This window comes from Phaethon aethereus, assembly GCF_964289735.1.
Source record: "Phaethon aethereus genome assembly, chromosome: 9".
Lineage (NCBI taxonomy): Eukaryota > Metazoa > Chordata > Aves > Phaethontiformes > Phaethontidae > Phaethon > Phaethon aethereus.
This window is the reverse complement of record NC_138585.1, coordinates 19,987,394-20,011,276: the sequence shown is the minus strand read 5'-3', so window position 1 is coordinate 20,011,276 and position 23,883 is coordinate 19,987,394. Positions and strand designations below refer to the sequence as shown.

The 23,883-nt window shown below is 39.9% G+C and overlaps 2 protein-coding genes across 3 annotated transcripts in view; one reads left to right on the top strand and one right to left on the bottom strand.

Annotated features, from left to right (window-relative positions):
• The window catches only part of FXR1 (FMR1 autosomal homolog 1), a gene marked incomplete at both ends in the record, with an annotated part of 36,634 nt that extends 27,855 nt beyond the window's left edge, over window positions 1-8,779 (top strand). Inside the window, 7 exons of one of the 2 annotated variants that reach the window (XM_082003334.1) lie at window positions 139-225; window positions 972-1,179; window positions 3,178-3,381; window positions 4,086-4,286; window positions 5,048-5,128; window positions 7,610-7,701; window positions 8,609-8,779. In XM_082003334.1, coding sequence (XP_081859460.1) covers window positions 139-225; window positions 972-1,179; window positions 3,178-3,381; window positions 4,086-4,286; window positions 5,048-5,128; window positions 7,610-7,701; window positions 8,609-8,779 — 1,044 coding nt within the window. The remainder of the gene's footprint in view (window positions 1-138; window positions 226-971; window positions 1,180-3,177; window positions 3,382-4,085; window positions 4,287-5,047; window positions 5,129-7,609; window positions 7,702-8,608) is intronic. The other variant, XM_082003335.1, reaches the window with a different exon arrangement.
• A 2,833-nt stretch (window positions 8,780-11,612) lies between these two features.
• DNAJC19 (DnaJ heat shock protein family (Hsp40) member C19) lies at window positions 11,613-14,910 on the bottom strand (the record flags this gene model as incomplete). The annotated part of the gene is made up of 5 exons (XM_082003483.1): window positions 14,865-14,910; window positions 14,507-14,580; window positions 14,072-14,148; window positions 13,038-13,108; window positions 11,613-11,683 (listed from the first exon to the last, which is right to left on the bottom strand). Exons 1-5 carry the CDS (start codon window positions 14,905-14,907, stop codon window positions 11,613-11,615), a joined length of 336 nt encoding a protein of 111 aa, XP_081859609.1. The 5' UTR covers window positions 14,908-14,910.
• Between the last annotated feature and the right edge of the window lie 8,973 nt (window positions 14,911-23,883).

The following is a 23,883-nucleotide window of genomic DNA, read 5'->3' as shown; positions in this document are numbered from 1 at the left end:
ACGATTCAGTTACTATCTTTGCTTGTTTAGCTCACTTCTGTAACTTAAACAGATTTTTTTTTAATAATTTAAACAGAAAGCATTATTTTGATGATGATAATGTTCATGAAAATAAGATTTGACATTTTGTTTCTGTAGGGAATGGTGCCATTTGTATTTGTTGGTACTAAAGAAAGCATTGGAAATGTCCAAGTTCTTTTAGAATACCACATTGCATATCTAAAGGTAAGTGTATTTCAGAAGAAAGACTTTGGAGAGGAAACTTTGGTTGAAGTAACAGAATTTTTTGAGCAACAACTTCGAGTGGGATTTGCAGTTGATACACAGAGGAACAGTTTATCGGGATTTAAGGTTTGGTGCCTTGAACCTGCCCCTTGCCCGTAGGTTTTAAAATAATTATCGTTATTACTTAGTGTTGTTGGTATTGAAAGGATTGGACTGTGAAGCACACTGTTTTAAGTGGCATTTAAGAAGTAATGCACAGTGGGTTTTGTCTGTGTTAGTGTTCTGTTGTTCTGAGGTTAATGCTTGGTTGGGGTAGGCTGGAATTTCTAGTAGTAACACACCAATACTGTGTAGTGTTGGAACAAGTATCCAGTTAGATTCGTTGGCTTTGTACGGAGTTGTGGTGTTGACTTAGCAGAAATAATGAGTGAATTTGAATTGTGCTACTTTGTTAGTTTGCTTGTTTCTAAATTTGACTAGAAAACGTGTGGTGTAGTTAAGAAAGGTAATAATAGTCTTAAAAATAGTCTTTCAGCATGGTGATGTAAGAGAAAGGGCTTAGATGTCTTCCAAAACGCAGAGATTCCAGAACTCGTAGTTGAATTGTTATTTGCAGTCACCTTCAAGGTGCTGTTGGCTCTCCGACAGGAATGCTAGTTTTTAAGATGACTAGACAGACAATGGTATTTTGTGAGGGGAAAAAATGTTTCTTTATCAACAATTTGGTTTTGTTTCCTTTCATGTAGGAGGTAGAACAACTAAGACTGGAAAGGCTCCAGATTGATGAACAATTGCGTCAGATTGGTATGGGTTTCAGACCTTCTTCTGTTAGAGTTCCTGAAAAAGAAAAGGGTTATACAACTGATGAGAGCACCCTCTCCTCAGTGCAAGGTTCCAGATCCTACAGCGGAAGAGGGAGAGGCCGCAGAGGCCCCAATTACACATCTGGTTATGGTGAGTTTTCTTGAGCATCTGTTGAGCAGGACCTCAGGATATATTTGAATCCGTAACTGTCTCTAGATTTCTTTGTGTTCAGCTTAGTTAAGTGTAGTAAGGTTGGAAACTGAGAATTGCCATTTTATTTCTTAGATAGCTCAAAATGCCTAATTAGATTTACATTCTTGTTGAAGTTAAGTTTTTTAAATTGAAAAAAATTACTGAGCAGAGTTCCAGTAAGATCTTACTGTTCAACAGTAGTAGTTATATTATACAAAGCTGGGAAAGAGAAAGAGCTACAGATACTCTTCAGGAGACACAAGTAAAAAAAAAAAAAAAATCTGGAATTAGCAGTATCTGTTTTGATTGCGGAGGACAAAAACCAGTTGTCTGTGATCATGGCCATCTTATGAAGGTATTTTCGAAAAGTAAAGCAAAATAATTTAAAATGGAAACAGCACAAAATCCTGTGTGTTTTTTTTTAACCTGGTCAGGAACTAACTGGATTTAGTTGTAGTGAGATACTCTGATGTATTTTTAAATTAAAAAGGAACTGCTATTCGGTTCCCTAGAGGCGTGCACATCCCCTTTTCATTCAGCAACAGCTCCCCAAGTGGAGACAGCCTGTGTTTGAACATAGACATATTTCACGAAGAAACATAGGTGGTCCTGTAAACAGAAAAAAAAAATACTTATTGAATACAGTAAATTGCTCGTGATCATCTACACATCACTTACTTCTGTTACAAAATGAGACAAGTCCTTTTGGATTTTATAGGCTGTCACTGACTGTAGCTTCCAGGATCATGCTGTGTGGGTCAGGTTGAGTCTGATGACAATGCTAATATTTGTAACTTTTTTTTTTACTATTTCCCAATGAATTGTTTGACTAAACTGTAATCAAAAGTTGTTCAGTTTGTTTATATACCCAGACTTTTGTCTGGAAAACTTTTTTTTTACCCCTACAATGGCAAGAATTGCATGTTAGAACCATATGGGTCTAGATTTCTTTATTCCAGAATGGTTGGTAGAGAGAGTTCCTGGATGTTTAAAATAAATAGTAGGTGTTGAATTTTAAGTAGTAAAAAGCTGTGTGGGTTTGGTTAGCTCAGAGGCAGTGGGATATTATGGGCACTATTTAATATAAACAGTTAAATTGTTCAAGCAGCATTACAACAGACAGAAGAGGTTGCTTAGCAACAGCCATCAGCTATAAAGTTGTCCTTGGGAGTTTCAGAGAAGTTGCCTAGAAACTGTACCAAATGCCTGCAGTGTATACACAAAGAGAGGAAATACTGTTTAATCCTTGATTTATCTGTGCACATAAATTACAGTTTTGGTAATGTTTGAGCCCTTCTTTCTCATGTTATTACAAACCAACTGAGGTTGAGAATCTCAGAAACTTAGGTAACTTATGTTCTATCTGTATTTTATATCACAGAATCATTAAGGTTGGAAAAGACCTTTAAGATCATCAAGTCCAACCATTAACCCAACACCACCATGCCCACTAAACCATGTCCTGAAGTGCCACATCTACATGTTTTTTGAACACTTTCAGTGATGGTGACAACTCTACCTCCCTGGGCAGCCGGTTCCAATGTTTGACCACTCCCTCTGTAAAGAAAGTTTTCCCACTATCTAGTCTAAACCTCCCCTGGTGCAACTTGAAGCCATTTCTTCTCGTTCTATTGCTGTTTTTTTCTTTTTCTCTTCTCCCAAGTAATTAGTGATAGAAAAAAAATATATATATTTGTATTATAAAAATATACACACATATACTATATATGAGTATATATAATATAAAATAGATAAATGTATATAGCTTTATAAGTATATGTTAATAAATTTATTTAACTTCTATAGTTATACAGTCTTTTTTATATATATATATAAAAATCATATATGTATATACAACCAGCAAAGCTGGTTGGAAGTCTTCTGTGAGAATCTGAAACCAGAATATAATCCCAAATTTCACACTCATTTCCAATTTTCTTTTCCTTCTTGTACAAGGTACAAACTCTGAGCTCTCTAATCCCTCTGAAACAGAATCTGAGAGAAAAGATGAACTTAGTGACTGGTCCTTGGCAGGAGAAGATGACAGAGAAAGCAGACATCAACGTGACAATAGACGACGTCCTGGCGGACGAGGACGTAGTGTATCTGGAGGTCGTGGGCGTGGTGGACCTCGTGGTGGCAAATCATCCATTAGCTCTGGTACTGTGTTTCAAATGTATTCTGGATTTAGTTTTTGTTCCTGGCAATGTTCTGTATAACCTCTTGCTATTTTAAAACACACCATTCTTACGTTTACATCTTACACACTGGGAGTTCCCTAGAGTTGTGCTATAGTTTCTTGTTGCACACTATGTTACTAGATTTTTATTCATTTATCTTCTGCTCATGATGATCTTCACTTCCTTCCTCTACTACACACACAAAATACTGATTTCCCCCCCCCCGCCCCGAGTTTATACATCTTTTCCAGAGTTTATACATCTTTGGCGTGTTACCTATGTCTGTCTTTTGAGCTAAGCTTATGTTTAGATATAGAATGAGAGAAGAAATAATAGACAGAATTTGTCTGTGTTAATACACAGTGTTGAAAGTACTATGCTGCTATGAAGTGAAAGGTGCATTTTAAACATTTTTCAGTTTTGAGTAAAATAAAAAAAGTTCTGTAAATGTCACCTTAGAAATGTTTGTAATGAAATAATACAAGTGCCTGTTGTGGTGCCTCAGAAAACCTGCTGCTGAGGTTAGAGTCAAAGGGGAACCAGTATGAAATCATAAATACTGTAGTCCTGTATATTACACCTTTTTGTGAAGTTGCTTATATTTTGACAAACACTGATGTGAGTCAGCCTGGAGATCAAATTATATATAACTACAGTATCTTAGATGGAAATTTTTTGTTTCAGTGCTTAAAGATCCGGACAGCAACCCTTACAGCTTGCTTGATAACACAGAGTCAGACCAGACTGTGGATACCGATGCTAGTGAATCTCACCACAGTAGTAACCGTCGTAGGAGGTCACGCAGGCGAAGGACTGATGAAGATGCTGTTCTTATGGATGGAATGACAGAGTCTGATACAGCTTCTGTTAATGAGAATGGTTTAGGTATGTAAACAGTTGGGTAATAGTCCCAGAACAAGCTAAGAAAAAAAATGTGGTGTCCATGTAAGTGTAGTGGAACGTTTGTTCATTTCTGTTAGTGACGAATCATTGTTCTGTTAAAGGCTGCTGTCTAACTAAAGAAAGACTTCCTCCATGGCCTTGCCATGAATCCCCTCTTTACTGAGCTCCACTAGTATTTTCATAAGCCTCTTTTTGTAAAAACTGTCTGACAGAGACACCAGAGACTAACTTGTTTCCCATTAATACTGCTGTTTTCATAGAAACTGTACTGCTGGATCAGCATTCTGTTTTCTCCTTGGTAACCTCCGTCTCAGTGTAGGGAAGCTACCTAAGTAGTTCTTAATTTGTCTCTACCCAGTGTCTGCTTAAGTATTTTCCCTCAGTAAATTCTCTTGATACTCACTGGGACAAAAATGTGATCTATTGCTTAATAATGTAGAGAAAAAACCACCTGTTTCATGGGTTATGTGGCTAAAATTTGACATAGTTACTTATCTAATAAATGAAATCTGAGGTCATTAAGCATATGCCTAAATGTGTTAATGAGCCAAGAGGGGAAAAAAGTAAAGTCTAGCTTTTGCGTTATTGTGTATGCTTTCAGTATAAAATTATGTTTTTCTTTCAGCCTGTCTTATTTAGCCTCTCTTTAACAGAAGCAATTCTAAATGCCCCATGCTGAAACTGCTGAAGAACTTACTTATTTTATCATCAGAAATAGTTCATGGTAAACTTTGCAATTGCAGATGATAGTGACAAAAAACCCCAGCGACGCAATCGTAGCCGCAGGCGTCGCTTCAGGGGTCAGGCAGAAGATAGACAGCCAGGTAATTCGAGTGGAGCTGTGGGTAATCTCAGGTCAAAAGCATGAGAGAATGTTGTGTCTGCTGTTTTACATATAGCTGCATAATATAAAAAGGTTGCTCAATAACTAATAAGCCTACTAGATAAAGATGAAAGACATGTCTTCTACTAGGAGAACTTTTTTGTAAGTTCTTAATCTGTCTAATGAGACTAATTTTATAATGTCTAACTTTTTGCTTGGACATATGAGTTGTGCTTCTGATCCAGTTCTCATTGAAGTCAATAGCCAAACTGCTGTTGACTTCAGTGGTCCAGGATCAGGAGAGACGTGAAGGTTCGTGACCTGCGCTCACTTGCATCCGTGCGCTTGCACTGAACGTGACACAACCTTTTTGGCACGGGCTGAGAAGCCGAGAGTTGGAATGGCAGGATGTGGGTGCCCTGGCAGAGCGCTGTGAGGCAACTCACATGGGATCTGACAGTCCTGTGCCTGTATCAAACTGCTGCTGTCACTCCTCGGCTTTTGTGAATATTTGAGTCATCTACAAATTGAGGGTGGGAAGGAGGAGGAATTTAAATGAAATTGCATGTTTCCAATTTTTTGTTGTTGTGGCTTGTTGCATTTCTTTTGTGTGTACTAACACTTGAAATGTTAAAGGTGAACTAGCTAATTTTCAATATAATGCCCTATTTAGAAAATGCTTGCGCATATATGACATAACGTAGTAACAGAAGGTCTTCTAGATTGACAGGTTCAAAATTTCACCAATATTTGTCTGTCTTCTATCTGTGGTGCTCATACAACACTTGATTAAGAAGAAAAAAGTTGTTGCATTACACTAACTAAAACTTGGGGGAAGAATAAAACCCCAAACATGCCACCCCCTTAAAGAAACAAGCCCAAAGTAACCCGTTACATCTCAGTGTTCTAGTTTTGTAATGGTGGTATGAGTTTATAAAGGGGTGGAAAAAGTAAAAATTTATTTCAGCTCTTACTTCCAAGAAACTAATTTCAGCTGGCAACATAAAGAGATGTTAGTCATCTCTACAAAAGTAGTGAGATTTTTCTTTTAAATCTAAACAATCTAAGAACAAAACAAAACCTCCCAAACAAGATTTCTCTTTTCTTTCCCGTTGATGTCTTTGTTCAAGATACCATTTTTAGTTTGGGTAATAAATATTCTTAAATACAGCAGTAAGAGCATTGGTAGTTAGTTATACTGTCTTTGTGAAATATGCTCTTAATAATTGAATCTCTTCATAAATACTTAGTAAATGTATAGTGAGTGAAATTGAGACAGAACAAACCCTGCCCCCAAATGCTAACAATGTACTTCAGTCACTTAGTTCTCTTAATGTACATTACTATATGTTTTGGGTTCCTACTACATATATGAATATTAAGAATTGGGGTCTTACACTGTGTGCATACAACATGCTTCATCTTTACGTTAGAGGAGTTGGGTGCAGAACCTCCTTTTAAAGAAATAATTCTCCCTGTTCAGAAACTCAGTTGGTCTTGACAGTTGTGCAAGGACCCAGTTGTAAGAAGTCTGATTACTGTAGCAGAAAATTCTTGTGATGTACTTCCTATTCTGATTTAGGTTTCATGCACAATCATTCCTAAATCCAGAGAAATAGTTCACCTGAATGCATGATTTACTAAATATAATTGACTGTACTGTTCGATAGATAATGCTTGCCAACTCTAATGTGCTTTAGCTCCTCAAAGATATGAGTGTATATTTAAATTTGTAGTACTATGTATTCTAAAGATAGAATTGACTCTCAATCAGTGTGGTTACAAGAGGGCGGGCTACAAGAACATTTGCTGAGGTGGTAAGAAGAAAAGAGGTCAGAGAAGCCCTGGCTGTCATCCAGTAAGTGTAGCTGTTACAGTGCAGACATGGCTGTCCTGCTGTTGAGTACGGGCTCGCTCACACAGAGCTGCTTCAAGTGTCTGTACGCACACCACAATTCACCCACCCACACGCCAGAGTTAAGGGTGTGGATTGCACTTGAATACTGGGAGGAGGGCAAGTTCTGTTGCCAGTTGCTTCATGAAGTAACAAAGATTTAAGTCCTGCTTTATTGTAAGTGATACCATGCTCTGAACCTCCCTCCAATTCTTTTCATATTTTAACTTCCCTTCATATTATTCCTGTGAAATTCTTCACTGGAGAAGGAGCCTGCAATCCAATCTCTTCCAACCCAGTATGGAAAGCCCTTATTTTCCAATAAAACGTAAAATTGGACCAAAATCACAATTTTCTTAATGTTAAGATTACACCTTCAGATCATCATGTTACCACTGATTTTAGTGAAAATTGTATTTAACATGAGACAAATTGATCCTTGCTATGTAGTTGATACCTGTAAGTGTGAAGGCCTTTTGTGAGATGTCTCCCAGTTAGAGCATAACTTGTACAGAAAAGACATAGGAAGCTTAATGCTAAATTAGACTTCTGATGTGAGCATCACTCTTAATTTTTTTCCTTGAACAGTTACAGTAGCTGATTATATATCACGGGCTGAATCGCAAAGTAGACAGAGAAACCCTCCAAAGGAGACACTAGCCAAAACCAAGAAAGAAACGGTAAGATTTTTTTTTTAATGTATGTTTCCTTTTTTCCTCTTTCCTTGCAGGAAAACAGTAAAGGAGTGCTCCATTTAGGTCACTCTCATTTGACTAGAAAAGCATTTGAGTTCAAGAGTAAATCATTAAAAGCAAAAATGGCCCAGAGTACACAGAACTGACACCAACTTGTAGACTCGTAGACATTGCAGACTTCTGTGAGCAGTGTAATGCTCAAATTAAGTCTTTACACATTTTAAAATACCACACTTACTACTGTAGCATTATGTAATAAGATGTGAAAATTATCCATGGATGAGTCTTGAGAGCTAGTCCTTAAAACTCTTCATAAAAAGGGGATACTAGGTAGCATGTTTAGTGATTTGTATAAACTATTTTAGAAAGAATTAACATTACAAAGACTGTAGATTTGAGATCTGTTCTTAAAGGATCAGGGTGGCCTTTATGTATCAAAAAAATAGTGTTCAGAAATGAACAAAGCAGAATTCCTTTACTTCTAAAGTAACATTGAACTTCTATGTTATGTCCAAGTTTAGCAAAACAAGAAAGCTCTATTGCTATATGATTAATAAAATCACTCTGAAAGAGGTGTAAAACTCAGCTTTTCAGTTAACTTCTTCACTGGCTCAGACAAACTGAAATTGTGAACTAAAACATTCTGGGTAAGCTGTCTCGGGGTTACCTTAGCACGATTTCCTTGAAGCGTCTGCTACAGGAGTAGCCTATAAATGACAAGGCAAGTAACAGGATGTGATAAACGATGGGATACTGGTGCAGACAGACAGACAAGGGGCGTTTCCTGTTGCAAAACTGCTGTGTGAGCCAGAAGGAATTAGATTACACTCCGTGTATTTTTTTATGGCGTTGTTAAATTATGACACTGTTACCCTGTTTTTGTTTTTGCAAGGCAAAAGATGCGATTGATGAAAACAGCCCTTCTGAAAAGGCAGTGAATGGTCCTGCTACAACTTCTGGGGATGAGCCTTCTAAACTACAGCACAGTCCTGATGAAAAGAAAGTTACTGTTCAAGAGGATGGAAGTAACCAGGAAGAAGCAGTGCTGAATGGTGTTTCATAAACTGAAGTTCCTAGTTTACAGTTCTTTTACATTACATTTAAAATAGTGCTTGTATAAGCTTGCCAAAGATAGAATATGGATCGCCAGTCTTGACACCGCACTTTCAGTTCCTCCATTTTGGAATACAGAAAGGGGAGGGATCCTGAAGAAATCATATGTTAAACATACTTTGACACCTACTGTGTTATAAATATATCATCAGATGTGCCTTGAGATAGTATATGTAACATTTAAATAAACAAAATTGCTGGCTATAGGAAATGTTATTTTGTTTTCAAAATATGGCAAAGATGTGAGGGGGATCCCTAACATAATACTCTTTATGAAAGCATTAGCTGCTTTTGTTACATTTTTAATAATATGCAACCACTTCTTCACCTGAGGAATACTAGAAAGAAATGCAGTCTAAAATATTTTGCACTGAAATGTAATTTCTCCATTAGTTTAGTCTGGAAACTGGTCTGTTTTAATACATGTTTTTTAAATGCTGTATGTAGAGGAAAAATCTGCAGACCACTGGAATACATTTGTTAAATTCTCATAATCTGCAGGGATACTGGGTGACATTGGCAGTGACTGTTCTACATTGAGGCTTTGTTTGGTTTATTTATTAAACTGTACAGTATTTAAAAATCAAACATAGCTTTAGTTAACACTAAGCTGAATTAGTCATGTCCATTAAGACATAACCTGAACTACTGAAAAGATCAATTTCCAGAAAGTTTATTCTGTATAAACTACATATGTTAGTCCTTAGTAGAGTATTTTTATTTTTGTTTTGGTTGTTTGATGTGCAATATGTTTTTTTTGTATGCTGGTAGTAAAAGAAAATAAACTTTGATCTTCCATCTGTTGACTGTTTCTATCAGAAATTTAAATGACTATTGACTCCAGGGTGTTCAAGCTGTTAACACTAACAACTGAAACTTACTTGCAAGGCAGCTTGAACTTTTAACTCTTATGAGAGAGTCTCCCAACATGCTAGTCTTCTGTTCTTCAAGGTGATGATGTAAAATGTCAGTTCACGAGTCTGGTTTTAGACTTCTTTTCTTGGACAATCACCTAACCTAACTAACATATATAGGAATTAATGCAGATGTAGTTTTGGTTGAGAAGTTAGAAGCATGACATACTAACCCATCTTTTCAGGCACATGTGTGGGAGCAGTGCAGTGGAAAAACACCGGTGTGGAAAAACACCAGGGTAGCAAGGAGATTCTGTAAGAAGTCAGAGCGGAAGCAGTAGTGCTGAAGCTGTGCTGACTTGAAAGAAAGAAATTGTCTTACCTGATTTTGTCAGAAGTAAGGGCAAAACCAGGTACTCCGCCCCACCTGCGATTCCAGCTGCTGTACTCAATACAGCTACAGAAGAGTTGCACCAATTAGGTTTGAGCATGTATTTCATTAAGGTGTTGTAGTTTTTAGTAGGGCTTAAGTGTTGATACTCATCAACAGTGTTCCCTCCTGGAGAACAAACAACTTGTTGTAACTGAAGTTACTGATAAGGCAGCCACAAGAGTGGAGAAAATTTAAAAAAAACAGGGAAAAAGAGAAAGCTATATTTAAAAAGTATCAATAGTATTTGGTGGGGAAACTCTGCATGTGGCTTGAACCACGCATACTCTGGAACTGCTGCAGTAAAGAAGTTGTAGTAAAAGGCTGTAGTAAAGCAAAGTTGTCCCCCTCTCTGTAGGTTCTAAGTATTTCATACTCCTGTTACTGACTTGATCCCCTCTTCTGAAGGCATGGAGCTCTTCCCCACTCTTGTTCTGGCAATACGAGATGGCCTATAACTCATCTACAGAAAAGCAGCAATGTAGCAGCTGAGGTTCAGGCCAAGGATGTAAGGCTACTTACAGTGGTGCTCCAGGGTAGAGGCTGGTTATTTCTGGAGAAATGAAAGCACTGGAACCCACTGCACTGATGAGCAGGCATCAACTCTTGCGTGTGCTGCACAGCAGTTTCACCCTAGTTGCAGAAAGACTGGCAAGATTCTTAGGGTATGACAAAGCTCCTGGGCCCTAATTCAGATGCATGCAAAGGCAACAGCTGCTGGGGTACGTTAGGCTTCGCGCCACACAACAGATCCAGCTTGGGGCTCTTCATGTGAGGAGTTTCCGTTTCCTAATTACTGCACACCTTAGCATGTGAATTCTGACTTTGTAGTGGAAGATAATGTATAAAACAGTACTGAGATTACAAATCTGGAATTTATTAAATGCTATAAAATCCATTAAAAACTGAAAGTTACTAAAAAATCTGGGACATTCCAGACCCATCAGTAACACATAAGAAGCTCAACCAACCTTGTTCTTCCCAAGGCAAAGACAACTGAGTATGTTGCTTCCTAGACTTTATTTCTTCAGTCTGAGACAACCACACGTCTGTACCAGTTCTTCCCATCAAATAAATCCTCTTGATTCCCCCCCCTCCCCAAACCGGTTCACCGTGCTAACTTTGGCGTATGAAAGAACAGCAGCATAGACTTCAAACATAACTAGTTTAACAAGAGTTAGGTAACAGCAGGTAAGTACCTGTATCTGGTAACATGCATTGGCCAAACCACGTCACTACTCTTTTACACTGAAAATACTTCTGTGTGGCAATTGTGCTGATTATTAATAAAGAACAGCTATGAAAAAAACTTTAAGCCTCACTCCCTCACACATTTCCCCAAAAAGTGCGTAAGAAGTGAGTGGGGAAGGAGGTACCTCCCTGGATTCATACTTCCAGCTTCGTTTATGTTAAGCCAAAGACTGACATGAGAACTTCTCTTAAGCCATTTATCAAAAATAATCATGTGCATGGACAAAGCCACTGATTTTCTCTCACATTCATTTTTTAGCTTGGTCTTCCAGTAAATCTTTAGCTTCATTGATTTTGGCTGCTACATATGGAGAACCACCTAGAAGAAAGATAACCTCACGTCACATCAGATGGAAAAAATATTTTCTGTGTTGCTAATAGTGCCACAGTACACAGGAAAAAAAAGTGACGGTACGGTCTGAAAGTTACTCAAAGAACAAAGTACATCACGACTGACGCCATGTAAGTTTAGACAGTCACGGCGGTAGCTGAATGTGCAGACGGCTGAATGAGCTGCTACGCTGTAGTTCATTGGAGCCAGTTTTTTTCCCTCCAGTTTTATCAGTCATAAATGAATTGATAACTAATGACTTAGCACAGTTTGTTGCGAATACAGACACGTTAAACTAGTAAATCTGCAGATAAACCTTTTCCCCCCAATTCAAGGCCAGCACATGAGCTGCTGCTGTACCAATGGACTAGTTCAGTTTTTAAACATGACACGCAAATGACTTGTGAAGGTACTGAAACAGAATCCACAATGCAAATGCCCTGAAATTGTAACTGACCTTCAGGTGCAAAGATCTGCAGCGTGTATTTGTAGCATGTATACATTTACTAGTACTAGAATTACTCTATTTACTTGAAGCTTAATTTTAACTTACTTAGGTCATGTAAAACATGCGAAATGCTCCCACCAGTCTTTTATGTTCTGCATATATTCAGTAAAGTTACTTTCGAAGTTAACTTCTGCTAGATACTGTCTATGAAAGGCATATCCCAAGGATTATTTTGGATTACGATGCATAAAAGTAAAGTAAGCAAGTTCAACAGTCACTTTAAAGGAAGCCATTTTACCTTTCAAGTGAGGATTAAAAAGTTAAATGCCAAGGACTAACACATGATTCTGACTCAATGAAGTAAACAGAACTTAGGACAGGTATAGATGCCTCAAGTTACTAACATTAAGTGTAACTAGATTCTGAGCCCACAGAGTACCACAGAGAGATTTCATAGTCTAGTGTCTTCAACAGACACAGAAGGCTCAATACCTGCCGTTTATGGTGAATTCCCAGTGCATTCAAATGAAATCAAACTCACATGGTACATAAAGTGCATAAATACACTTTCATGTAGAACTAAGGCAATTTTAAGTCATTTTAACAAACCATATTTTAATCTGATAGGCACAGAAGACAGAGCAAGTAACAAGCTGATCTGCTGAATCTGCTTGCTTTGGAGCAAACACAAAAATATGCTCCAAAACCACAAGGATTAAGGCATGCTAAAATTTGTGTCACTCAGACTTTTCTGATTGTTTTTTTTTTTAGTAGCTGGGGTAGTCATATGTCAGTCACTTCTTCGCTACACAGTTCTACTAATCTGTGTTAAAAACATATATTAATTAGTCTGTGTGTGTGTGTAATAATGAAGATGTGACTTAATTTACGTACCTTTATCTGGATGATTCAGAAGCATGATCCGTCTATGAGCTTCTCTAATTTTACTTCTGTTGGCTGTAGGGCTTTAAAAGAGAGAGAAAAACTGACTCAAGGGAACCTCATAAAGTTCCCCAGATCTTTAAAAGGTGTCTCGGAATAAGCAAGCACTCTGTCTTATCCGTATACTCTTTGGCTTACAGGTATGTTTTTCTTTTCCTGCTATTAACGTGTAGCATGTTAAGCCCTAGAGAGGGTTTCTAAGGTTTTTCCAAAACACTGTATGCAGAAGACGACGTGCTATAGCAGTCTCATATGCTGCAGGACATTCACACAGTTGAAAACAAACAGAACTATGTTGTAACTATTTTTATTGGGACAACTTCCTAAAGGCTCAAGGAAAAAAATAAAATAAAATTTGCCCTTTATTTATTTAAAAGAAACCCAAAACCCACCAAACAACAAACTGTTTGTATACAAACTTCACAGTCAGAAATTGTCTTCAAATAGAAATTATTCTGTATCTTATTACATAAATTTGTGGTTTTGGTCTTAAGTCTCTACGTTTTGGCAGGGATAGCTACCATACTCATATCCAAGATACTCTAGAAATGCTGAATTTACTCCACATGCAGAAAGTGGGTTTGCAGCACCTTCACACTGCAGCTGTCTGACATTCACCCGCAGTGATGGGAACCACAAGGAAACAGCACCGCCCTGCTCCCCACACCTAGTAAACCCCAAGACTTCTTGGAAATGGCATATGTACCTGGACCCGGCTTTTGAATGTGCTAGGGATTTGCAGATGTATGGAAGTCCAGATAGAGCTAGCTTTAAGCAAGCTAACATGCAGCAAAGAATCCCAAATAAGTATGGAAAATCCTGAAAGGCCGCTGCATATTTCCTGACTTGGCAGCGACATTCCCAGAGGAAGTTGGGCACAGGACAGTCTTAAACAGTGAGAATTACATCCTTCTCAAACCAGGCCAGCAACTAGGTAACACTGTAGCCTCCTTTACACCTCTCATTTCTAATAAATTTCCTTTTACCTCACGCCTAGTATTAAAGCTGCTTCTCGTTTAGTCATTTTGGGTTCAAATCCACCTCTGTAATAACCACTGAAGGCCTGAAAGAGAGAACAGGTTAGTTTAAAAACCACTAATTTTTACATTTATCAGTTAAAGCAACTCATCATTGCTTTAGTAGCTGCTGAGCTTTTAGTCTGTACGAATACTGCGAAGCTTCTTTTGCACTTGTAATAAGAAATTCAGTCGAAGTATCATTATTTGAGTACTTCAACTTGCCAAAACAAGTTCTCTATTAGTCAGCCACCACCAGAATTGCTGAGATTACTTGTTATTACTGAAAAAACTGTTTAGTATTATAAGAAAATGCAGCAATGCTATACAGAGGCAATAGTCTGTAGTTATTTCACCACATAAACTTTTAAATTAAAAGATGCTACTGATAAAACAAAAACTTACAGGTTTTGGTAGATTCTGAAGTGCTTGTTTTACTTGTGGCTCCATTTGCTTCATAGCTTTTACTGCATAGCGACCTTAAAGAAATTTGTGTCGAACAAGGCTAAGTATAAAGTTTCATAAAGATTTAGCAATTCAGTGCAACTGGTAACTTGTGGATTAGAGCATCGAACAAACTTTTGGGGGACATAAAAAAGTAGTAACTCTGATATTTTCTTTAATTACAGCCGTGTTTCTCAATACTGGCTCTCCCAAAAGACTTGCCTGTACCTGCTATTAAACTACCTTAAAATTCATCAGTACTGAAGCAGGCAACGAGAAGTACCACTGGGCGTTCAGTGTCATCCCATCATCTACAAACCTGCAAATCCAGCTGCTGCTATGGTCAGGCCAACCGCCACCATCGTACTGGCCTACACAGGGAAGACATAAAGTATTTGTTTACGAAAGGAAAAGAAAAAAAACCCGCCCGACAATCTCTGCCGCCGGTCGGACCGGTATATACGTTGAAGACAACACGCCTGGGGGAAGAGCGGTCCTAACACGAGGTACTCCGGCCACGCTGCCGCAAGTCGCCGCAGGGGCACGGCGGAAGCGGCGCAGCCGGGAGGGGACCAGGCGCCCCGGACAGGCGGGAGCGCCCGCTGCGGGGGCCAAAGAACATCCAGCCCGGCAGCACCGCCCCGCCTGGCGGCCTCGCTCCGACCCCGGAGGTAGCGGGACTGCGGCAGGAGCCAACGGCCTGTGCGGGGCAGCGCACGCGGCCCCTCGGCACCACGGCCGGACCGGACTGGGCCGGGCCAAGGACGAGCCGAGCTTCTCGACCCAGGGACGGGCTTGGGCACTGCCGGCACAGACAGAAGCGCCCGCCGCTCCTACGGCGAGACCCAACGGGCGCGGGCCCCCGACCTCACTCACCATGGCCGCCCCCGCCCCGGCGCCGCACACTGGCGATCGCCGGGCCGAGCTCGCCGAGGGCCCCGGCTCGCTGTACGGCACCCGCGCGGGCCGCAAAGCCACCACCGGCTGTCGTAAAGCGGGGCGGGGAAGGCGCTGCGGACACCTCCCCGGGACAAACGGGCGGGGCGGGAGGGGACGGGGGTGGGCGCAAGGGCAGAGCCCGGCGGGGCGGGCGGGGACAGGGGAGAGGGACAGAGCCGGCCGGGGGTGCTGCCTGCGGTGGGAGGGTGCGCGGTAGGACGGCGGGAGCAGCGCGGGGGCTCCTGCAGGGACCTTTCCCTGAGGAAAATGTCATCCCCTCGGCCTGGGGCACGGCTGGAGACCCCTGGTCCTGTGCAGTGCCCGGCAGCCGCCGGCACGGCGCGGCCTGGCACGGAGATGGCGCTGATGGGGTGTCTTGCCGAGCTCAGCAAGGTCTGCCCCGACCTTAGACAGCAATTGCTGCAAGAGGAACAGAGCACAGCGTTACGGCGTTCTGAAAATGACAGTACAGATCATGTTCTTGATGTAACGAGTGGTTTCGTTCCTGATCTAGAGCCTTCTCGCACACCAGATTCGGTTTTTAGAAAAATTAGTTTTTCTTCCACACCATTTTTCTTGTCTTTTATTCTTGTGATTAGCTCCCCCTCTCTGGCCGTCCCGTTCGCCTGTGGACTGTGCTCTTGCCGCCTCCTTTCTCTTCTGAGGCATCAGCAGCCGGTGCTGCGCTGTGCTGGCGGCACAGGGCCCCGGCCGAGTCAGGCACTGGCTCCAGTGGGGCAAGCTCGGTTGCTTGATTGCTGAAGATTGCTATGAAATGAGGGAGAATTACAGGCCTGGCACTTGTGTTTGAATGTTATTAATAACATAGTGTCATCTATTAATAACACCGTGTCATATGCGGCACAACAGTGGAGTGTCCATCTGTCTATAGTGCCAGTCTAAAGTCACAGTTCTGGAAACTGAGTGAGGCGGCATCGAGACCATGCCGGCCTTTAGCCATAAGGTACTGCTTCAAATTGGTCACACTCGAAGCTCTGGGCACTGCTGGCTGACTGATGGTTAGTTTGCAGGAGTGAGAAGCTTTAGTGTCATCCTCTGTGCTTGTAGAACATGCCAGTGTCCTCATGGGCTCCTGGAGGACCTAGTAGTCAAAGGCAGCTAGCTTTTGGTCGCTTAAGGCCTCGGACTCGCAAGCCTCACGTAAGCAGTTTGACAGCTGATCGTTGGCTAAGCAGTTTGTGATTTTGTTGGCTCTTGCAGTAGAAGATAGAATTTTTGTTTGCTGGATAGTTTCTGTGAGTATTGAGTTTACTTTGAATATGTCATAATTTCAGTTTGAGCGTGAATTGTTTTTTTCACTAAAATTCCAAGTGCCTGATTTAATGTCTCCTGAGATAATGTTTGGAGGTTATCTCCTCTCTCTATCCTTCCCTGTCATCCAAATAACACTACAAGGAAATAACTGCTGCATTTTAAAAAGGATAGAAGAAGGGTTTTGGTTAAGGCACTTGTACTGTTGTACAAATGTTTCATGAGATGGAAATAAAAGGAAACTTTTAGATTTGATAAAGGAATCAAATCCATTTATTGCAGAGCACGAGGCCCCTGACACCCTATAAGACCTTTTCAAATATGGAAAGGGGAGCTAGCAAGTGGAAAACAACTAGATGGTTGTTTCATGGGGGAACAAAAAAAGTGTGTAGAGATGTATGGATCTGGTAGCTATGTAGAAGAGGATTTGGTTTTAAGATGGTTTCCTCTTTGACCCTTTTCTATCAAAAAAGGGGAGTAGAGCTGTGCAAGCTAATGACTTTACCAGGGCATGACTAACATTTAATTTTTCATATCATCTAAAGCAATAAAGTAAGGGACAGGGGCTTCTTCCCTGTAATTAATTAAATGAGGTTTGATTCTTCCATCTTGACAGCGCCTTTTGCTGCATCCAAGTCTTAGTGGCTTTCAGGAGAAAACTATCCTGAAAGGGAGTTTTATTTTATTTCTTTCCTCATTTTCCCCAGCCCTTGTTTAGAAGGACTGGTAGCTCTACTGACAAAGGGGGTTTTGCAGATTTCTACTTAGTGGTTCTTTCTATAGTGAAATTTCTCATTCTTAGAGAAGAAGGACAGACATTATAAAACGTGCAGACTTACACATGGGTTGGGAACGTGTTAGTAACTGGTACCTAATCCTTCTCCTGTGACAGCCCTTTAAAGAAAAGCCAGAAAGGGAGATCTTGGGAAGCTTCTACTTGTTTAAGAGAGCAATTTCATCTTTGCTGAGGAGAAAGGAGACTTCTACCTGTAAGTGGGAAGGCCTGGCAAGAGTTGAGGTGGGAGGGAGAGATGTGCATTATTAGTACATGTTTGATACCAGCAATTGGACAAGACTGTTGGCTGAGCATAGAGGTGGAATAACTCATTTTTTTATTATTAGATTAAATAATGTATAATATGGCATTTCAAGATGAAATTTCATAATTCCTTTAAAATATGCTGTATATATTTTTACTCCATGAGGCAATCCAAACTTAGTTACTTCCCACACTTCGTTGCACTTCCCTGGCAGCACTAAAGGAGAGCTAGATGTGTCCCAGCTTGGACGTCACAGTGGGCACATTATGTTGGATGAAGAAGACAAAGCCAGTGTTACAAAGTGCCACACCTGCTAAGGAAGAGGATCTTCCTTAGATGGAGACTTCTAACATGTTTTCAGTATGGTCTTTTTTCAGAGCTTCGTTAAGTGCTGGGTGTTTCTAGGAAGTATATGATAAATTAATATTCTTCTACCTTCTGCTAGCTGGAGGGAGAAACAGTTGCTTTCATTTCCTTAGCACTGCCCTTCTCTAGAGTACTTTGGCATGGGTGATGGGTGTCAGCTTTACTGACCACAGTACTTAAATAATGCCACTAAGCTTTCCAAATATGTGTCAGAATTAAAATAAGTTTTCTATGCATAAATTTGCAAGTAGCTGCTCTAATCTTGTCTACATCTATTCCCTTCTCCTCCTCCACTGCTCAGGAAACCTGCATGCAGTGCAGAAAGGGACTGAGTGTTTAAAAGTTATGTTTAAGTTCATGTCCATTCACATTTCAACATACAAAGTCAGTAAACACTTACCTATCTGAGTAGCTTTAATAACAAGTGCTTGAAAGATCAGCGCTGTGATATATTATTTCTGAAACCATAAGGTTTATGAATTATTACCTATATATAGGTTGTGTTCTCCAGAAACTAATCATCTAGATGCCTTCTTGGAACATGGTGTTTTAAGTCTTGCCAAATACTTTTTGTTCAGGTTCTGTACATAAATATTAATCTTGTGCTTGTTACACAACAAGTAGCTTCTTGGTTGTTAAGCCTTGGTCCTTCAAGCTACTATAGCTAGAGTTTTATGGCCATGTTGGTGGCCATATAGACACGGAGGCACGATGCTGAAATAACAGTTATTACTGCTGATTTACAGGAAGCGGGAATCGGGCATCATGAGGAATATCAAAATCAAACAAAAGCAGCAAATGCAGAAAACTCATGGAACCAGTATCTTTTTTTCCCCTACAAATAAAGCTGGAAGTGACTTCTTTTGCCATCCGAGTTTCCATTTATTTAGAAATCGAAGTTCTCTTCTATTTGCCTGATTAGTTCATTTTATAGCACCTTATTCCTCTGGATCTTCTATTGGTCAGCCTTGTGGAAGTGTATGGAAGGTCATTGACAGGGGAAGATTAATAAGCTGTCATGGGCTCAGATGAATAGATGCACTACAGGTTTTATCCCTTCTGCAGAATGTCTGTTTTTGAAATCAGGAGGAAGGCAAAATTATTGAGTGTTTAAGAAATACACTCTCAGTTGGAGTACAAAACCTTTTATTTTGCCTACTGTGTTTCTAAACAGCTCCCTTTCTATTTTCCAGAGAACCCTGAAGCTTTTGTAGTTTCTTCTGTCAAGAGTTTTATCCTACTGCTATCTTCAGGTTTTCCACTCTGGGGTTAAAATACCTCATGGTAGAGGATTATTTTTCTTTGGAAGCTTTATCTTACTGGACTATCCAAAGCAGCTAGTATGTAGTACATGAGTAAACTTTTCCATTAAAGCAGACCACTTCTGCAGAAATCTGGCAGTACTTTCTCTTAACTATATCTTCCACAAACCGGACAGAAGGTGAAATAGATAGTTCTGCTTTCAGAAGGTTTGTGATGTACCTGTTAAATGCCTATATAAGGCTGTTAAACATTTGTTTAAGAGAAAATGGCAGTTATATGTTGTCATATGCACAGCCGGCCAAATCTCGCATTGCTTATTCCTATATGTGCAGTGGCTGAACTACCAAGGTGTTAAAAGCTTGCAGACTTTCACCTTGCAGCACCAAGATACGGATCTCTTAGACACTTTTAAGCACATTATTTACTTATATTCTAAGATATATATCATAAAAATAAAGTTTAGGTAGAATACTTTGGGATTTTTCTTTCCTGCAAACTTTTTGCTGCTTTTTGCCCATGTTCACATTCTTTGGGTATGCCAGTCTGCCAATTATATGTTTCACACCTCTTTTCTATTTTTTCATTTGTGCTTTTTGAGATTCTGCTATCTTTTTGTGTGCTCAACATCTGTACCAGAATGCAATGACACACTCTTTTACCTGTGGCTAAATTAGCTTGGTATATGTAGCATCACTTTGTTGTTAAATTGATAATCATAATTATTAGAGCATAGTGTGGATGACACTAATTATAAAGTGAGATTCTCTCCCTTGGTAAGAATGGTTGTGGATTTTTTTAATCAAACAAAGCAAGATTTCCTGTAATTTGACACCAGGTATGAAGAGTGTGTGTGTGGCAGGTAGCATATCTGTGTTCATGACAATCATAAGAGAATCCGTCTGACTTGCAGTGGGCATTATGTGACTTCCTAGTTCAGTTAAAAAACAGGTAAGATTGTTGGAAAGTGATGGAAGGGCAAGGCTTGTAATTTTTAGTAAATTAGTCACAAAATTCACTGAAGCTGAACTAAGAAATACGTAATCTAGAAGTGAATATGTTCCCTCTCAATAATTTCTAAAGTCAAGTTTCATACTTACAATCTCTTGCCTGCGTTGTCGTGAGTTATGTTTTTTATTTGAGGAAAAAACAACGAGATAATGCTATAATATTTTACCAGGCCTATTATGTTACTTCTCGTTTTATGTTGATTGTTATTACTCTTGAGTCTTCGTTTTTTTAATTTGTATTCTGCCTTGATTGGCGCTGAAAGTTGCATTTCTGTGCTGTGAAACTCTACTAAGTATTAGGAAAGCAAGCTTGTGCTAGTTATAGCAAAGAAATTGGAAAGAGTAAAGCCTTTATTTGCTCTGACAATGAATTGTAGTCAGCAATAGTTCTTCAAAATGAAGGTCCTGATTCCTGGGTTTCCCCCACATGGAGATTATTACAGGATCAAGGCCTGAATCAGCTATCATGTAGGCTTTGGTCCCTTTGTATACTGTAGGTTCAGATTTGCAACGGAATCTGCTCCTCTCCTACATAAGATTACAACTGCAACATCAACATTGTCAGCCAGCAAGGAAAATTTGGTCAGAGTGGATAGCAGAATGTGGGGAAAGAGCAAGAAGAAGAAAGCAACAAGCCTAGGAGAAAGCTTTAATGGCATTCTTCATCCATGAGTTTACAAGGAACTTTCTCTAGACTGTAAGTGTTTTTCTGAGGAGAGGGTGGAGGATTTTGCAGTTTTGTTGGTGGTGTAAGGTTGAAAGTTGAAACTGTAAAGCACAGGCTGATCATAGAAGCTGTAATGGGCAGTGCTGGGTTTGCATTTTGCTCCTGATTTGCATATTACTGCATTAAAAAGAATCACTTGATTAGGTGAAACCATCAAGAGGGAGGGGGAGAGTGTTCCTTTTCTTGAAGAGCAGCTGACTGACTTCAGGAGAGAAGACTCAAGACTCTTGCTCTGTAGGCAGAGCAAGAAAAAAATGAAACACAGCGAAGAACAGGGAGGCTTTTGGTCAAGTGGGGATATAGCTGAAAGAATCCCAGGGCATACACTCACACCTATACATGATAAGAAGGAAAACTTCCTAGGGACTATGCAGAGATTGTTTCAACACAAACAGCCATTGAATTAACCGAAACCAAGCATGGAAAACACTACCCTCTAAATGCGTAGTGGACAAGAATTAATTTGTGCATACACCCTATTTACTGTTCTGTTTTGATAGGATTATTTAGTAAAAGTGCTCCTGAGAGACTGGCATATGTAGAATGGAGGATAGGATGTGTCTGCAATGTTGTAAGTTTTTTTGTTGTGGGTTTGTTGTTGTTGTTTTCTTTTTTCTTGAAACATGCAAGTTTATCTGGATTTCACTTAGGAAGAAGCCTACTCTCTGATGGACTGCTAGCCAGTGAAGGGTACTGCACAAAGCACATCCTATTCTCCCCACTTTAGTAGTGACATTCTGTCAGCAAGTGGAAAGGGAGCAGGAGGAGATCAGCACATCAACTGTTGTTTTTTTTCTGGGAGAAGCTGGAAGGGTAGCGTAGGTCTTCTGGAACACCTCATTTGGGAAGGAGAGGAAAGGATTAGGAACACCTCTGAATCTCTCCTTATAGTAGGGACACTGGGGAGGTGGGGCCTTACCAGACCCATTCTTTGCAAGCAGAATTGAGTATTTAAGGTAACCTAGTGTTAAGTGTGGTCACCAACAGCAGGAGAAATAGCACAAAATCAGAAAACTTGCTCTTGCTGGTCTCACAACTTTGTCAAACACACCATTTCTCAGGGTATTGACATTGCGACAGTTACCAATCTGATCTTTTATTTAGGAATGTTTCTAATTTGTATAAATCCTCTATTATTTACCAAGTGTGCAGCTTGTGTCACAGTCCCCTGTGTTCCAGATGAAAGCTGTAGCCACTGGCTTGTGGGAGAGACACAGACTTGTTCCGGGGTTCCAGTAAATATTTCTGAAGCCTCATTTGAAATGTCAGAGAATGCATTTCCTTCATCACTGACTAATTTCATAAGCCTCACTCTGGGACATCTCACTGTGTCCTTTGCAGAGGCTGATTAATCTCTGCCTGTCATATGTGGAACAGGATCTGAATTTGTCCCTCCGCGATGGAAAAGGTATGATTATATCGCATAGCATAATGTCATACCTCATGACAGAGTATATAATGCACGTTTTGGGTGATTTGGTGGGGGTTTTTTTCCTCCTTTGAATTTGTGCTTAAGGTACTGCTGATGAGGGACAGTTAATGTTAAGAGATAGGTATTCACTTTGGTCTTGAACTCAGAGGAGGTAAGGAAATCCTTATCCTTTTGAGAAGAGAGCTTCTTAGCTTTATTGCTGACAAAGTTTTGGCTCAAGTATCCCTTTTGTATATAACTTCATTGTCCTCAAGAAATTTGGCCCAGTGAGGAGCATGCAAGAGTCTACGTAACCTGATATTAATATTAATATTAATAGGAAGTCTGCCGAATGACAGTGACACTGAAATTGTGCATAACAGGTGGTCTGGCAAACTGCAGATCCACGCTGGAATGATACTGAGTAGGGGCACTACTCTGACATGCAAAACCCCTCTAGTTTCAGTGTCTTTTACTAGTGACCTGTTTGTGAAATAAGAAAGTCCCTAAATTTTTTGAGGTACATCTCGGCTTGCCTTCTAATGCCACCTGAAATGTTCTTTCAGGTCCTGACTGTGACACCTCTTCAGGGAATCCCACAGTTTCCATCTAAGGCAGGTACATGCATTTTAAGTGGAGGTGCACACCAATGCCTAGAGAGCATTTGCAGCTGCATTAGGGCACAGGTAACCTTTGTCCTCACTTTTGCACCTCTAAACCACTATTTGCTTTCCTCACATTATAAAAGGCAAAACCACTGAAATGCCTAGGTGTGATATTAGCATAGACTATAGGAATGTTATAGAGTGTAATTTGCAGGTTCTGTTTTTCCTTCTCTTTAGGAAAATGGGGTGAAGGAAGAGGGTATGGATAACATTGACATTAATGCACTTCCAACAGTTAGGGTCCTCTGATTTTCCAAATCTGTCCATTCTGTACACAGCTTTTGTTTTGTATACAACTCTTATTTTGGTTTGCTGTTAATATATCTTTCTTTTATAGTAAATACAAATTGTGAAATGTACAGAATGTGCACTGTTGTTGCCTTCACAGAAAAAAACCAAAAAACTTCCGTGACTTGCTCATTTGAATTTATAGAACAATTTGATGTATTTTCCTGTTAATTATGCAATTCATCTGCTAGGAGATGTGTTTTTATTCAGTCTGTGTTGTTAAATTCATGCAACCTGTGCCTTAAATCTCCATATGTGCCAACATACTTGTATAGAAAGTGCATTGACAAGTGTGAACAAGCTAAACACATCATGAATTGAATTTACAGTGTCATTTGCTTTAAGTCTAAGCTTGAATAT